The 16,363-nt window shown below is 45.3% G+C and overlaps 1 protein-coding gene across 5 annotated transcripts in view; it reads right to left on the reverse strand.

Moving 5' to 3' along the window:
- Window positions 1-676: 676 nt before the first annotated feature.
- The window catches only part of LOC311501424 (RNA-binding motif, single-stranded-interacting protein 3), a gene marked incomplete at its 3' end in the record, with an annotated part of 259,362 nt that continues 243,675 nt past the window's right edge, over window positions 677-16,363 (reverse strand). For 2 of the 5 annotated variants that reach the window (XM_084563235.1, XM_084563236.1), the window contains 3 exons: window positions 10,750-10,839; window positions 9,146-9,270; window positions 677-7,982 (listed from right to left, as the gene is read on the reverse strand). In XM_084563235.1, coding sequence (XP_084419361.1) covers window positions 7,919-7,982; window positions 9,146-9,270; window positions 10,750-10,839 — 279 coding nt within the window. Of the gene's footprint in view, window positions 7,987-9,141; window positions 9,271-10,749; window positions 10,840-16,363 lie in introns of those variants that run through there. The other 3 variants (XM_084563232.1, XM_084563233.1, XM_084563234.1) reach the window with 2 other exon arrangements.

Raw genomic sequence — 16,363 nt, forward strand, 5'->3', positions numbered from 1 at the left:
CCTCTCTGTATATCTCACTCCTCTGTGAAACACACACACACACTAGATAACATCTGTGTTGGTATGCTGCACCCTTGTGGTGTTCAGCTGCTACATCTCTATGAGTCCAGATAAGGAGGCTGCTTGGCTCCAAGGGAGTGAGATTCAATCTGTGGCATTTCACTCGATAACGGATCCCACTGCATTTTTATTTTTTTTTACCCCCGCAGCAAATACAATGTGTAGCGGAGAAAACTATGGCACCTCAGAGGGGTTTCTCCGATAATAAAATGCTTTAAATTGCTGTAAATGTACCACATCAACAGTTATCTCTCACTGAGCACCGAGGCTCTTCCGTATTATTCACAGATGCAACTCCACACGAATCCCGTGCATTCGAGTGCACGCACTAGCTTACCAGTCGATTGTTCTCCGTCGAGAGCCTTTGTTCTGGAGGGACGGTCTCGTTGCCTTGATCCGTCTGAGGCGGCGGCTCCTCCTGTGCAGATGTGGTATTGACGGCACAGGCGTCCTAGGAGGTGACAAGGACGGCCATTGATTGGGCCTAAATGAGAGTGAAGAGGAAGATTGATCGCCATCGATCCACTTCTTCCTCCAGCAGACTCCTCCATTTCTGATTATGACCACTTTACACCCAATCAAGTGCATGTGAGCAGTGATGGGGGAAATCCCATAGAGAGGTATTAGCTCCATTTGTGAAGGCTGTAATTATGAGAGGATGTGAGAGCCCAAGGTCAACATGCAGCAGGTGCCATCAGCCTGGATGATAATAACAGGGCTTCCTCTCGCTTCCCACTGCAATTTAGTCATATAGATAAAAGGCTACGGGGAAGATGGTGTGTCCTGTGTGCTTGTCGGAGGATGCTCAGCGCATAACAAATGTCTCTATAATAATAATAATTGCCCGAGGACGGGAAAACAGCTAGCTGTAATGAAACACAATCACTTGCGAGGCAGGCCGAAGGATACTCGAACTCCTGTGTTCTTTTTTTTTTTCCACATTTTTTTATTGAAAGCTTCATCAGAGAGAGAGAGAGAGAAAAAAAAAACAACTGATAAAACCCAAGTCAAATCCTAACATCCACAGATGTACAGATAATTTCGCAAATATCACACACACTGAGCAGCGTGTGCGAGGCGTGACCATGTCCTCCTCGGCGCTGAAACAAAGAAAAGAGATAGAGAGAAAAAAACAACGAAACAAACAGAAAACAACCAAAAAAAAAAGAGAGAAAACTAACAAGAAAACAAATTAAAAACCGCTCTGCTGTCCTAATAAATAGTTCCTTTTTATCTGTTGGATGAGTCCCACGCCTAACGCACTTTACTTTATGCACTGGCTATCTGGAGATAATTTGGTGGGCCATTTCCTAGCAACGGTGAGATTGTGTATTTCTTTCTCGGGGAGACGTTTGAACTCCACGAGGCCTGTGCCGGGCCGGCTGAGTGGCTGCGCTCCTGGCGTTGTGCAGCCAATCGATAGCTCTCATCAAAGGTGGACCGAAGCATCAATTAAAAGCACAGGGCCTCTCGCACTTGCAGGGAGGGCGGGCGGTTCGAGCAATTTTCCCACTGAATTATGTGTGTGGAGGGTGTGTGAATGTGCGACTCTGTGATGAGTTATTGAGCCACAGTTCTCCTTTACACTCTGCTGTGAGAGACAGTCTGCGAGAGTAACTCTGAACTGCTGTTTTTTTTTTTCTTTTTTTTCCCCGAACACACAAGGATCAATGTGGAACGGCTCGCTCACAAGTGATGAATCCACAAGAGCCTCACGACGGAGGTATGACATGTAATACATCTAATGAGTTTCCTCCTGTGACAGCGAGGAAGCCACAGCACATAAATGACTTTCTCGAGCATGTCAGGTTCAGGGATGGCGGCAGTGATTTGTGATTTGTGAGAGGTGGCGAGTAAGGGACGGATTGAGAGAACAGTTTTTTTTTTTTTTAGAAAGGGCAGTGAAATAAGCACCTTGCCTTGAAAGACTAACGCTGGGAGGAAATCAGGATGAGAGTGAAGTCTCAAGATTTGTATTTCAGGTAAGTTCACAGAGATCAGAGTTACCTTGTAGAGAGTGCGCGAGTGATTGAAAATCAAATTTGGCTTAAATGTAAAATACTTTTCCTCCTTCCTGCATCAAATAGAAGAGGTTAAATTTCACGGGGGCATCAGATGAGTCATCTTTACTGCATTTCACCACAACTTAGATATCGACAGGTAAATGTTTAATCACAAAAAATATGCTTCGGATGAAATATTAAATGCTCACAAATGATTGCATAAACTTTACTTTCGGGGCACTGTGGAAGCAAACAGCCTTCTTGCGGACCTTTGACCAGACAAACGAGACAAAGTGCTGAAGCAGCAGAGTGGCGGCGTACTCGGCGTACTCGGCGTTCAGAATGACGTGCAACCCTGCAGCCTGCTGAAGGACAACACAGCAGCTTCATCTAAAATCCAGGTGCCGGTTTGTGTGCAACCAATACTGGATTCATCGCTTTCCACAAATGATTGTTGCCGGGAAATTGAGTCCAACAGGGTTTATGCTCGAGTGAAACGTGTTGAAAGGAATATTAGAGAAGACGGTCATGCCACAAATTTGCAGAAAGGGGCCCCAAGAGCTAAAAAGATCTCTAATGTGGACATGAGGAAGAAGAAGAAGAAGACAAGAGGACATGATTGATGAAAATGATGGCCGACACTTGACAGTAAAGCTGGATTTATGCTTCTGCGTCAGATGCGTGTATGCTATGCGGTAGCTTGACGTGCACCTCACCAGAAATGTAACTACGGGCTGCAGCGACGCAGGCCGCAACAGCTGTGATTGGTCTGAAAGGTTGTTTTTTTTTAGTCCAAGTCTCAAGAGACTGGAGAAGCACAAAAAAAAATCTCCTTCCTTTTGTCTCCCACACATCATCTACGCTGGCGTCTTGTCTCTTTTTGATTCCTCCAACGTGAGCCACTCCGTTTGACTCCCCGTTGTTTAAAAGTACGCAGGGAAACTCAACACAGCTGACTAACTGCAGGCTAGCATTATAGCGGCGCAGACATGCGGCGAGGTTCTGCACAGAGCCGTTGCAGAAGTACAAACCGAGCTCAAGGTATGTCAAATCCAAAACTCAAGAACCGAGTGAGGTACAAAATGATGAGCGGCTGTTGAACAGGAGGAAGTGTCTGTGTTGCTGTGACGGAGTACGAAAGGGGAAGAATGAGCTCCTAATTAGCGAGGGGTCATGCTGGTCGCCTCCTGGAGTCGTGCACAGGGAGCCCACTGCTGCAAACTTCAGGACCTCGTCTGCCCGGCAACAGGAGCTAATGATCGCCCCCTCTCTCTCTTTTCTTTCTTCCACTTCCCTTCCCGGTATAGCTGCTTTGTGCTGACACATGGGCTGACTAGGAGCAGATTTCTGCAACAGCCTCCTTAGAATTGCAGGCATGCCTTCTGTACACTTTCGAAGACGGTATTTGTATTCTGAAAAGGTACATTATGCCATTGTGCTATTAAGAAAAAGCCATTTCTTTTTTGTTGGGCAATCTTTCAGCTCTATGTGAAATTTTGGTGCCGTGCACTCGGAGCAAACACCTGCCTCTTTTTTTCCATTCTTGAATCTCCATTAGCAAAATAGAGCTGATATTCTTTGTTGTGCAGTTTTCCATAATCCCATGGCTATTTGTAACCCCATTTCCCATAATGCCATTACTATTGAATCTCATGCCATTTGTAAGACGCTCTCCTCGCTGATGTGCAACTCCTGTATTATGAGTCCTATTAAGCTTCAAAATGTCTTCCGTACTCTATAAAACAGCAGCTGTAAAAGTCTAGAGGACTGGATTTAGCTACACTGTAGTTGAAACATTAAGAAAAACACTTCACACATGCACACGGACACACACGCATACTAGCTTAAAACTGGTAAAAGTCATCACGTCGCAGCTCTGTTGTTTCATCAGGACACTTAAAAATGGCCACGGAATGGGACGGAGTGAGTTCACGTAACAAGTGTGAACAGATGAGCGGCGCCGGGGCATCCGGGGAGCCCTAAAACCCAACATTTGTCAGTTGTTAGCCGTTAAAGATGTGGAAGAGACTCGTTCACTGGGAGATAAGAGCAAATCGTGGCCTCGGGGCAAGTGAAAGCAGATGTAGAATGGCGGACTGGATGAAAGGGAGAGGGGAACGTGTTGATTTGATTGGACAATAAACAGCTGAACAGTCGCTGAGAGGCAGTCTGAATGACACATGTGGCTTCTGACCTCCGTCGATGGATGGAAGACAAGAATCTACAGCGTTTAGAGCATGACTGAGGAAAATTAAAATAAAAAGCGCGGCTCCAACGGGGTGGTTCACTTCAGGAACTTGAAGGCAGAGGCCCAGGACAACTTCATCTCTAGCACCATAGAGTAGCTTTGATGTTTTGTAGTGTTTCCTCAGCGCACCCTCTTCAACACCCTCTTCCATGTGCTTTGCCTTATTAACGATTACACGGATCCTTTGGAATCATTTGGAAGCTTGGTGAAAAGGCACTCGATGTACAAGCTGATTGTTACTTACAAACATCATCATGCGCGATGACATAGGTTGCCTGTAATGTGCGCGCCATCCGTAGCAGTGGATTTGAATGAGTCACATGAACTGCAAGAGCTCAATTGCAATTGTCAGCAAACAAAAAGCTCCCTCTCCGTCTGGAAGAAAGGGGTCTTTTGAGGGACACTGGAGTGGATCCTATTGCCCCGGAGGGAGACAAATTGGGCCCGTCAAGCCTCATTGCGAGAGTGACTGAAATTGGTTTGTGGTTCTGCTTCTGCACCATCCAATAAAGAGAAGAAGCCTCAGAGAGAGCGTGCGAGAGAGAGAGAGAGAGAGAGAGAGAGAGAGAGAGGAAAGAGGGAGAGAATGACAGCCGGGGAAAATTAGAGCAAAGGAGCCTGGCTTGGCCATGGCACGTTAATGGTGCCAGTGAAGCAGGGGTCTTTTTAGTGCCGGAGCACCACGGTTGGGGAGGAGGAGCAGGAGGGCATGGGTGAGCAGAGCAGACGGGCAGAGATGTCCGTTGTCCCACGGGGACAATCCTCAGAGATGAAGTCACCGAAAACCTCATGCAGCTCAGGGATGGAAAGACTGGATCAGATGAGACTGGGCTGTTTGTGCAACCAATTGTGACAACTATGGGTGTAAGTGACAGCGGCGGGGTCGAGGAAAGAGCTGCCATCAGCGTCTTGTTATGGCCGGTGAGGAGCTTAGTTAGGTCCAACAGGTGTGCTGGCCTTATACTGAATAAACGACCAGGGTACGTTCAAGACAGTCAGTCCCCAGCGCACGTCTTCCATGCCTCCTAAGTGTCACGGTGAAGCAAGGTAGTACAGGATGGTAGTTTTACAAAGCAAGGTGATCTGATAAAGCAAAGCTGCATTAGTTTAGCAATCAGTTCTGCTTCTGTTTAAATGTGTTTTAAAGGAATACATACAACTTCACAGTTGCAATACAAGTGGACCAAGAACTGGGCCTTAACCGTGTTAACTGGGGAGCTTTAGAGATGCATCCATTTGATAGAGCCAGGCTAGCTCTTTCCATCTGTTTCCACTCTCTGTGCTAAGCTAAGCTAAGCTAATCAGCTGCTGGCTGTAGTTTCTTATTTACCGTTTAGTCGATTTCTCATTGAAATTCTAAAGAAAATAAAGTGTCTACTATTCCTTTAAGTGTTTTATTGAGCTCTAAAGGTTATTTTAATAGGCTTTGGCTGCCAAATACACTGCGTAAGTGCCAATAAGTGCCCTAAAGTTTATGCAATCATTGCTAAAGAATCCATTTTGTAAATTTTTTTTGTGACTAACAACTTACCTGCTATAGAATATGCAGCAAACGAGACTCATCTGGTATTCTGAGCACATAAATATTAAAAAAGTGATCTACGTCGAGATGACATAGCAATTAACATAAGATCAAACGGCAGCAGGGAGAGTCCCACTGAAGCTTAGTGCGCTGAGAGATAGTTGAGTTAGTTATGGTTGGATCAGAGAGATAAAGAGACAGACAGACAGACAGACAGACGGGAATGAGGACAACGCTGGAAGCAATGCATCGACAACCACGGAGCGTAGCTAGCAACATTCCCCCATCTGTTTCCTAAAGTTATATCCCTGCAGGATCTGAGAGAGGAGGAATGCACCCACGTCGTGTGAAAGCATCACAGAAGGGACGAAACACAAAAGAAAAGAAGGTGAGAAAAAAAAAGGACTTCTGGTAGAACGGTTGTGCCACACATTTAAATACTGTCTGAAGTGTGTGTGCATGTGAGTGTCTGCATGTTCGGATGTGTGTGTGCGTGCATGTGTGTGTGTGTGTGTGTGTGTGTGTGTGTGTGTGTGACAGCTCGGACAACCATGAGAAACGATCTAAAACCTGGTGTGAAGAACATGTTAGGAAGGATAGTAAGGACTGGTCCGGCCATCAAGGTCAAATAAAAAAACAACCAAAAAAAACCAAAAAAAAAAAACGACGACAACAGCAACAACAACATCAACAACAATATCAACATTAACATCATCATCATCAACAACATCAACAACAACAAAATCAAACTGAAATATGAAAAGGAAAAAACAAAACAAAACTCTGGTTCAGAGTGTCTCTTCATCTTTGGTATAAAAATGGCCATCCATGGGCTGCATTTGATCCACAACTAGGAAAGACTACAGAAATTGTCAACAATTTCTTCTATTGCTTTTGCACTGATTGGTTTAAACCATAAGCTCCTACTGAATCTACTGTTTTTGTTTTACTGCCAGAATTATTTCTGAAGTTTTTATTTTTTTTTTATTATTTTTTTTTAATTTTATGATTTTTTTTTTCTTCCGTCTTTTTCTTTTTGCAGTGTGACAAGCAAAGCGGGCTAAAAACATCTTAAAGCTCATAAAAAAGGTAAAATGTGGCAGATAAAAAGCACTAATGTCATCGACAGCAACTTTGCCATGTAAAATAATAATGATAATAAAAAACATGTTCAGCATTTTGCAACAGACTGCATCCACAATGCAGCATGTTTTTCTTATGTTTTCTTTTTTTTTCCTCGTTGTGAAAAATCTCTTCAAAGCTTCATCTTCCCCTCCCCCGCGAGTCATTTTTTTTTTCCCCAACAGACATTTAGTTTTCTTCTGACACTTAGTTACCTCTGACATAATAATTATCAAAGTTTTCTTCTAATGAAGAAAAGAAAAAGCTCTTCTCTATTAAATCTGTACAGCTTATGTGATAGATTCTTTTTTTTTTTTTGTTTTGTTTTCCTCTTTAAAACAACTCATCCAGTGTCTTGTACCCTCCATGTGGTCCAAGAGACGGATTTTGTTTGCTCTTTTTTCCCCCCGAACCAGACGTCAGACGTAACTCTGTAAAAAGTTTCTGGCGCCCTTCAAATTAAGGCCATGAAGATTCAAGAAAGAAAAAACACTTTGTTTTTTGAATATATCTAGAAAACTAAGATTTAACACTAGAACATAAAAAAGACTGAAAGGAAATTGTAGCTTAATATCTGAGGAAGACAATCTCTGTGTGTATTTCAAACTTGACTCCCCTTTTTCTAATTACAAAATAAACTTCATCACCTACCTGCGCATTCAACCTTTTTTTTTTGTTATTTTGTAATTTTTTCCTTTTTTTTTTTAATTGGTTGAGAATTTTCTTTGAGAAACTTTTCAAGCTTCAGCCCAGCCCTTCAGGCAGGTTCCCAGACTAAACAATTTCACCTCTTTGCACTGTGCCCAGCAATTTCCCCATTCCCTCCTTCCTCAGCACCCTTTTCCTCCTTGATTTTTTTTTTCTTTTTTCTTGTAGGCCAGGTAGGAAATGAAAAAAGTGTCTCTTTTTTGGTGCCTGGGCAATCTGGAAGCAATCTCTTTCTCTTTTCTCTTTTCCTCACATTCACAGTGCAGCCACCTTCTGTCTCAAGGCAACGCTGTCACAGGAACATTCGCTCAGGCCGTTGCTATCTGATGAAAGAGCAGAAAACAGAAACAGAGAGAGAGGGAGGGAGGGAGGGAGGGAGAGAAGGTGGGGTGTGGAGTTGTAATCAAAGCTCAATTTTACAAACTCAGAAGAGCAATAGAGTTGACAGCTGACAGCTCAGTCAGGAGACTGAAGCAAAGTGATGCACATTAAAGAGCTGTGATTAGGCCAGGAAGCAAAAAAGGTGCTGCCAAAATGACGAGCAAACGACAACAGCAGCCAGGAATAATTAGAATCACATCATAAAGGCACTATTGTCTTTTTATTTTATTTTTAGATCAGCATGAAGTGCATTTAACCGGCCTTTGTTATTTTCAAATACTGCACAAAATCTCCCATGTAACATCTTTTCAGTTTCAAGTGTTGCGGTGAATTCTCCCTGCACATCAGTATATACGGTATGTGTTGGTGCAGAAGAAATATCTACTTCAGTAAGACAAACACACTCAGAGTAATTAAAGGCACAGATAATCTCTAATGGTAGACAAATTTATATGATCTCCCAGCAGACTCTAGATCAGAGGCGCCTAATATATATATTGTATAAAATTGTGTTTTGTATTAAACTGGGCCTGGTGCCATGTATAAATAAAAAAGACACAGCGCCGACTAGCATTTGGGTGGCGATGTTACAGAGCGAGCCAGACTGACGAGTGCACAAGTATAAATGTCTTGCACAGCCGTAGGTTACACCGTCTAGGTCCCGCAGAGGCGTAAACTCCGCTTTAGTGTTTACTATTTCTAAATAATTAAACATTTAATTTGAAAAATGCTTGAAAGCAGACTTTAACTGTTTCATCTTTTAATACATTTAATATATATAACTGATTATTCTGTATGAGGTTGCCGAAGGCTAGAACCGATCTCTGCTGTCAGAGGCAGGGTACACCCCAGACATGTTGCCACTAGTACTCACACTCACATGCACACCTCCAGCCAATTTAGAATCACCAATTAACCTAACGCGTTTGTCTCTGAACCTGTGGCAGCGCCAAAGGAAACCCACGGGGAGAACAAGTAGGCCCCAGTCGGACGTCCTTCCTGCTGTGAGGCGACGGCGCTAACCGCTGCACATCCACTGCCCAGAATTTGACACTTCCAATAACGTTAACAAAAACTGTCTTTCTTCCCTGCTGGACTTACTTGGACTGGTATGAGTAAGCAGGAACATGGTCGGCAGCACTGTCCACCTGCATCTGTTGCTGCTGGCCAGCCACCTCCTGTGATGAAGGAGCCACTGTCTGGGGTGAGGCGTCTGTCACCACTCCCTGAGGACACACACAGGAGGAAATGTGTCTGTTTATGACATGATCAGTATGAGGCTGCGTGTCCCTCTGTCTGCACTGTATGCTTGTCTGTAGAGGAAGAATCCATCCTCTGTTGCTCTTCCTGATTTCAGTTTTTATTAGTTTTAATAATGACATCAAGAGTCTGAGAATAGAGGACGTGTTTTTATTGTATAAACAAATAATACATCCAGAGATGCCAATATACAGTATGTAGAGATAAATTCAACCATACACAAACTTAGCTTTGAGCGCTGTAGAAAGAATATATTTCCTTAATTTACTAATTATAGTGAAACCCTAAGAGGAATATTTGGAAAACAAAGAATATGTAAGCAACATCAGCTTCCTGCGTTATGGCATCACAAACAGATTCATGTCCGGGCCGGTACTTTGCAGAATTTTAAGACTATCTTTGGGTTGAAAAACTTCTTTAAGGATGGCTGTGCGCGCTGAATCCATCACAACAACCTCTTAGCCTTTTTATGTGTCTAGCATAACCGATAGCCCCCCATCACTGAGTCATCTCAATCACCTTTAACAAGCTCTCAAGGATACTGCGTCTTGTCCATATGTCAGCCCCCCAGTCACTGGCTGATACTGTGATAAACGCCCAACTGCTGACGCTGACACTGAGAGGACAATGGTGAGGATGAAATAGGTAAGAGGCGCCGTGGGCTACACTACAACTACATCTCTTTCCTCCATGCCACTCCTTCATGAAGAGGACTGCAACTTCCTGAGGAGGGGTGGGGCGTCTAAGTGGGGGGACACGGGAGGAGGGAGGAGGGACTAATGGGTCTGTCAGGGGAAACTGTCATTGTCCGTGGCTGGTGGGCCAACCGGGGCTGTGTGGCTGATGGATGTGCGTGTTCCAGCTACCCACCAGCCCGAACCGGCTGTGGGGGGGAAGAGAGAGACAGCACCGCCGGCACTGTGTCTCACTTCAGCTCCTGTCATCTGATACACGACTGATAGTCCATCTGAATACGACCGCACTGTCAGCCGCCAGACAGCTGGCCCACTCTCCTCGCCGGCCCGCCTGCCTTCCTGCCCACCCGCCCGCTCGCCATGTTCCTCATTTCTCAGGCTGGACTGCCCGAACCTGCCAGGAGCTCAGACAGCCGCCGAGGAAGTGAGAAAGTCTGCGCTGCACTTCAAATGCCTTTCCCAAATACTATAAAACTTCTGACTCATCTTGCTTTGCTTGCAGTTTTGATCCATGTTAGTTGCCAGGGCTGCAAGGCCATTTGTTTGAAGAGAATAAGAGCAATTTGCGGCATGCTTCAAATGTAATCAGTCAATTTAATGACTGTTTTATTCTACTGATGTGGAGGGGAACTTTAGAGATGGTAAAGGGAGTGTTTGTGGGTGCAAATGAGAGGTCTGTTAGCAGTAACGATGTCCTCCTGTTGACAGATTGTTGGATCTTGGTAAGTATTAGGTGTAAACGTGTCTTACTTCGACAGGGACGGCTGTTGGAGGCACAGGAGTGTACTGGGGAATGTAGGTCCCTTGCATAGGCGCGGCGGCGGCTGCAGCAGTCATGTACTGAAAACAAAAGACACAAATACATCAAAATCCTTGGAAATCCCTGCAACACACATTAAAGTTGCAAATCCCCATCTAATATTAGTCACAATTCCCTGGAAGACTAATTCAGCGTAATTATTCTCTCAATTATTCTCAACTAACTTATTCTAACTATGGGGAATGTGGGATTGCTGTGCCGTCTGCGGCCTTCGGAGGGTGCTAAAAGAATATGTGTGCCTGCTTAGAGAAGCTGAGCAGATCAGAAATGAGTATGCAAGGAAGAAAGAGGAGAAAGAGGAGGAGGAGGACGTATCCTGCTGTCCCACCAAGACCTCACAGGCAAGCAAATGCACCGCTGAGAAGATAAAAAAATTATAAAAAAAATGAAGCTGAAAGGAACGCAGGGGAGAGTGTGAGAGAGACGAAAGGAAAAGCGGGAGGTCTGTTGCCTGTGGCCTACATTCCTTTAGTCATGCCTGCCCTGGCTTTTAACTGGGTGCTAGCTTGCTCCGCGATGGCCGTTTTACAGACGTGACACAGGTTTGGTTACACGACAGCCACAGGGCTTTTACATGCAATATGAATGAGGCCATGGCACTTTGTGCGAGGCTTTCTCTGTAACTTGCTGTGAATACTTTGTGTGTGTGTGGTGGTTTGAACACGAGTGCAAGCGTAAGCCTGATTTGCCAGTGTGTGTGCTTGTTTTTAATTAGCACATGCCAATGCATAAAAGATGACTTATCACTATTTGTCTGTCCAACTGTGCATGTGCATGTATGGGTTCCCCTGCGCAGCTGTGTGTGGGATTCATACATGCACGTGGTGTGTGTGTGTGTGTGTCTGTGTGTGTGTGTGTGAGAGAGAAAGACAGACAAAGACAAAGAGGCTTGGAACGATAATGCTGCAGTACAGCGCCAACGGATGTGATCCCAGATAAAAGCCACCAGGCTGCCTCTCTGCCTCTCCTCGTCTTCCTGCTGCTTTTCCGGACCAAAGAAAAAGGGAAGTACAATCCCTTTCTTTCTGTTTTTTTTTTTTTTTCCCCCCTTTGCCTCTCAGTCCCCTGCCAGTGCTAAAAAGCGTGGCGGCAGTATGCAGTAGGAGGCAGTAATGGAGGGGCAGTGCCGGGCTGCGAAGCCTTTCTTGGCCGTGGGCCCGCCGGTGCTGGTGAAGTGTCATTACCGGCAGCGTTGCTAATGGATCGGGTACGGCTCCACCGCTCACCGCTAATGAGAGCAGCTAAAGGCCATGGACATGGGTGATTAACTCCCCCACCATTGCTACACATGGCCAGGAGGATGCCCTGGGATGGATGTTAGTGTGTGTCCGCATGCGAGTGTGATTGTGTGGGTCGGCGTGTGTGAATTTAAGGTTATCACACCTTCAGGGCTGTCACACTCGGGACGGGGTGAAGCGCCGTATCCAGACCTCCTGACACATTACCACATTACCTCTCTGTGTCATCTCTTCTTCCCTCTCACCTTCCCGTCACTCGCTCTCTCTCTCTCACTCCCTCTCTTCCAACCTGCTATCGTCTAAAAGGGCCTATCAGATTGTTGAAGTGACCTTCTCTCTGGTGAATCGAAACCATGCATACCAATTTTGCTCAGGACTTTAGGTCTTCGCCTCTCCTCCCCATTAACTTATTCAGCCAGCTCACCTGTGAAGGCTGCATGAAAGTAAATGAAGGGAAGTAGGAGATAATTAGCAATATCAAAATCTCCCTGTCATAGGGAGAATGTCCATTTGAAATGTTATATTTCTCAGCAGGACTGCAAAAGGAATTTAAATTAGACGTAACAAGAAAATTTAATAAGATAAGGTTTTATCCCTCCACCATAACCATTAGTTAACCTATTTAATGTGGCAGGTTGAGCAAGGCATATTTCTGCAGTCGCTGCCGTGGCAAGTCAGGGGGATGTCAAGCCCAGCAACAGCGGATAGGGTTGCTATGGTGATAAAGATGATTTTTGTCCAATTTCAACTCTTTTAATACTTCCCTGTCCATAGTCTGGGGACAGGTTTGGGTAATATAAAGCATCCCTAATTGGCCATAAATGGTGTTTCACTCTCGAAGTCACACACACACACACAAACACACGTATACATCCATGCACACACACGCACACCTGCGCCTGAAGCAGATGGCGTGTGCGTATGTTTGATGAACGGGAGGCCTGAATAGCTCCTTAACGAGGCTGATGTGAGTAGACTCCTTAAGTCTCTTCTCCACCATCACTCTCCATGACATACGCCTATAACTACAGTATAAATTCAGACCGCAATGCAGCAATGCCAGGACAAAAAAATCCATAGCATAGAGCGAACTACTCTGGTACCACAGTGGTTTGGGCCTCTGCACCCCAATGATGTATAAGACAATTTATGTTTGGTGGGTACAAGGATGAAGCGGCAGTTCGGGTCCCGCACTCAGTTTCCCACATCAATAAGAATTACTCCATAAATTGTAGGCGTGGCGTCGGTGGAATGTGGAACAGCGCATTAGCATTTCTAAATGTCCGGATAAATCATCCGCCTCTCGTCGCGTCACTCAATCCCCACATCTATCTGTCCTCTCTGTGTTGACATGCCGTTCGGTTGTATCATCCGCAAGGTGAAGGATAACAGTTGGTCAAGGCAAGAGCATCCAGCTACTCAGTGTGGTTATTAATGGCAGTGCTGCGTGGGGGGATGGGCTCTGATGGCTATTGATCTTAGCTGTGGGGCTCCGACACGATGGGAACTGTTGGAGCCGCACACCAGTGCCTTTGAATCACACTGCTGTACCACTTCACTGTGAAAAGCTCTTCATATTCTCGTCCCTAGGCTTTGTTAAGACCCTGCCTGCAGAGATTTATTCTGGCACAAATTCTTTAAACACATTCTTCTCCGCGGGCTTTGACTGTACATAATTTTCTACTTTAATATTTAATTATTAAAGGTACTGTGTTGAGTTTTTAACCTCTAGTGGCGATACGGAGCAGCTATTTTTGAGTTTGTCCCACACAAAAACGCGCACGCATGCACACTTATTATTGACTGATGTTTGGTAAACCTCAAGCACATGCATGAAGCATTTTAGTCTGAAAATAATAACTTCGGTTGGCGCACATGGAAACTCCGCAGTGCATCCTTAATGTAGCTGCAATCTTGCGGTGCGCTCTTAAAGTCTTTTTGGGTGTTTCTTATTATCCGGACAAAATTTGAATTTAGAGCATGACTCTCAAATTCTTGGCTACAATCCGTTAAACACATTCAAAATGTAAAATTTAAGAACGTCATAAAAGTATTGTTCCTCCCTTAACCATTACCTTTAATGCCCTGCAAAAACCAAACTGCTCAGGCATCAACATGTGTTACCGTTTGAACGTGAAGACAGAGGAGAACGTGTACGCTCAGTCGACTTTCCTTCCGTGGGCAAAGGTTAAATATAACCACGCGCACTTAGGGAGATGTAGAGTAACATACGGCCCTTAACTTCCATGCAGAAAACCGAGGGAAACAGCCCAGATAATAGAGTAAAGCGCCTCATACAAATCTGTCTTCCAGGGACAGAGAAGCTGTCAATCACGGCTGTCACCATGACAACAGAGACCTGGGTTCTACATGGCATGACAGGAATAGGATGGAGAAGACAGAGGGAAGGTCACCTCTTGTCATGTCAGACACTATGTCGCTCACGCACACAAACGCAGATCCTGACAGGCGCGCAAACACGCACACACACACACACACGGAGACACAAAAACCAAAATGACAAAGAGAGCATATCCGCATCCACACATGCACGGAGACTAACAGGCACACAAAGAATGACAGATAGACTCCTGTTAAGTGGTGAGAGCTCCAAGATGGTAAATAAATCAGTAAGTGAGCAATATGCAGCAAACGCGGTAAAATAAATCAGCGAGGAGCATGGGATGGCATGTTTATGTGTGCCATCCATAAACAGTAACCCTGAGGTTCTTTAGCATTCTGTAATCAAGTTGTTCAAGGCAGGCAGACACCAAACAAAGCGGGGTGACTTGAAAACATTTTCTGGTGAAGTAGCTGAATTCCAAAGCAGTGACCATCCGGAGGCACAGATCCACGCTTCCATGTTATGAGGCGAGGTTTTCCCTGCCACTCCTTTTTAAAGGCCTAACCCTCCGGGCCCGATCCACACTGCAAAATAACACAGAGTTCTCGGAAAGCTACGGTCACCGCACCAGTGTCACAGCATGGGCGGACTGGGAACATTTGGTTCTTTTCTAGGAGAGAACAAGGAAGCCACAGCCGTACACAAACAGCCGCAGCGAGGCCTGAAACGGCCAAGATTATTCTGAGGTGTGGCTTCTCCTTCAGCTTCCAGAGACAGTCGTGATAAGTTGTTGACTCTGGAGACGCTGCTCATTGCAGGTGCCCTTCTGTGGTGAGGGCTTAGTCACATGACCGGCAGGGGCAATCAAAACAACCTCGCCACATGTGTGTACACTTGAGGAATGTGCTCGAAGAGTATGTGGTGTCAAGTCCAGTTTACTACACGGGTAGTTACAGATCCTGTAACCCCTCTTTTACCAGGCCTTCTCAATCAGGCAATATGAAAGGGCTTTCACATCTGGCATAAGAATCAGCTTCACAGGAAGGAAACATATCTCAATTCCCATAGATGATCAAGCGTGGCATGCCGTGTGTGTAGATCAGCCATAGTAAAGTTATGCTACACAGCACATTGCCTCAGGAAGGCTAAGGAGGCAGAAAAGGGGAGAGGCGGAGAGGCTAAAGCCGAAATGAAAGAAGGAGAGAGAGAGCCTTAACCCACTTTCTCCTATAATACAACCCATCAAACATCAGAAGCCATCATCATAGATTAGCCTGTCTCTAATCCTGGCTGTTAGCACAGCTGGGGCAGATTAGGGAGGGGGCATTCCTGACAGAGCCAACATGGCGTCACAGTCGCTGACAGCTCACCTGGAAACACATGGGTAACTGTACAATACAGCACTGTTTCAATCATGCACACACACACACACAGATCAAACGTAGTGCTGGAGCAAAGCTGTCTGCTTGCTTGCCCCCGGGCAGTAGGGTTAGGGCAGGAAGTCAGGCTTCAGAACTGTGTGACACCTCTAAGTCGACTTGATCCCGAAACAGGGAGGGGGGGAGTTCACGGTTTAGGGGGCAGTGACTGTAAGGGAGTGTGTGGAATAAGGAAACTGATGGAGTGATAGATCTGATGTGCGATTTATAGAGTGAGGGAGACAGAAAGTGTGAGAAAGTAACATAAATTAGAGGGCGAAAGTTGGGAAGGTGGAGAACTGAGAGCTCTGTCACGCCGTTAAGCTTCAGAGGAAATCTGCTAAACGTGGAAGATCAGGGAGGAAATATGCTCTCTCAGAATCTGGCGGTGAATGCATGCAGTTTAAAACAAATGATACGGCAGCTCCATGGCTGAGCACATGTGGCGACAGACGAGAAGAAGGGTTGGCTTCCTTGAAAGGAAATGTAAAATCCGAGTCTTACTCAGTGCGCACTTTCGTTTCTGAGCTAAATGAATAATGTT

Source organism: Chelon labrosus (genome assembly GCF_963514085.1).
Source record: "Chelon labrosus genome assembly, chromosome: 16".
In the NCBI taxonomy this organism is placed as follows: domain Eukaryota; kingdom Metazoa; phylum Chordata; class Actinopteri; order Mugiliformes; family Mugilidae; genus Chelon; species Chelon labrosus.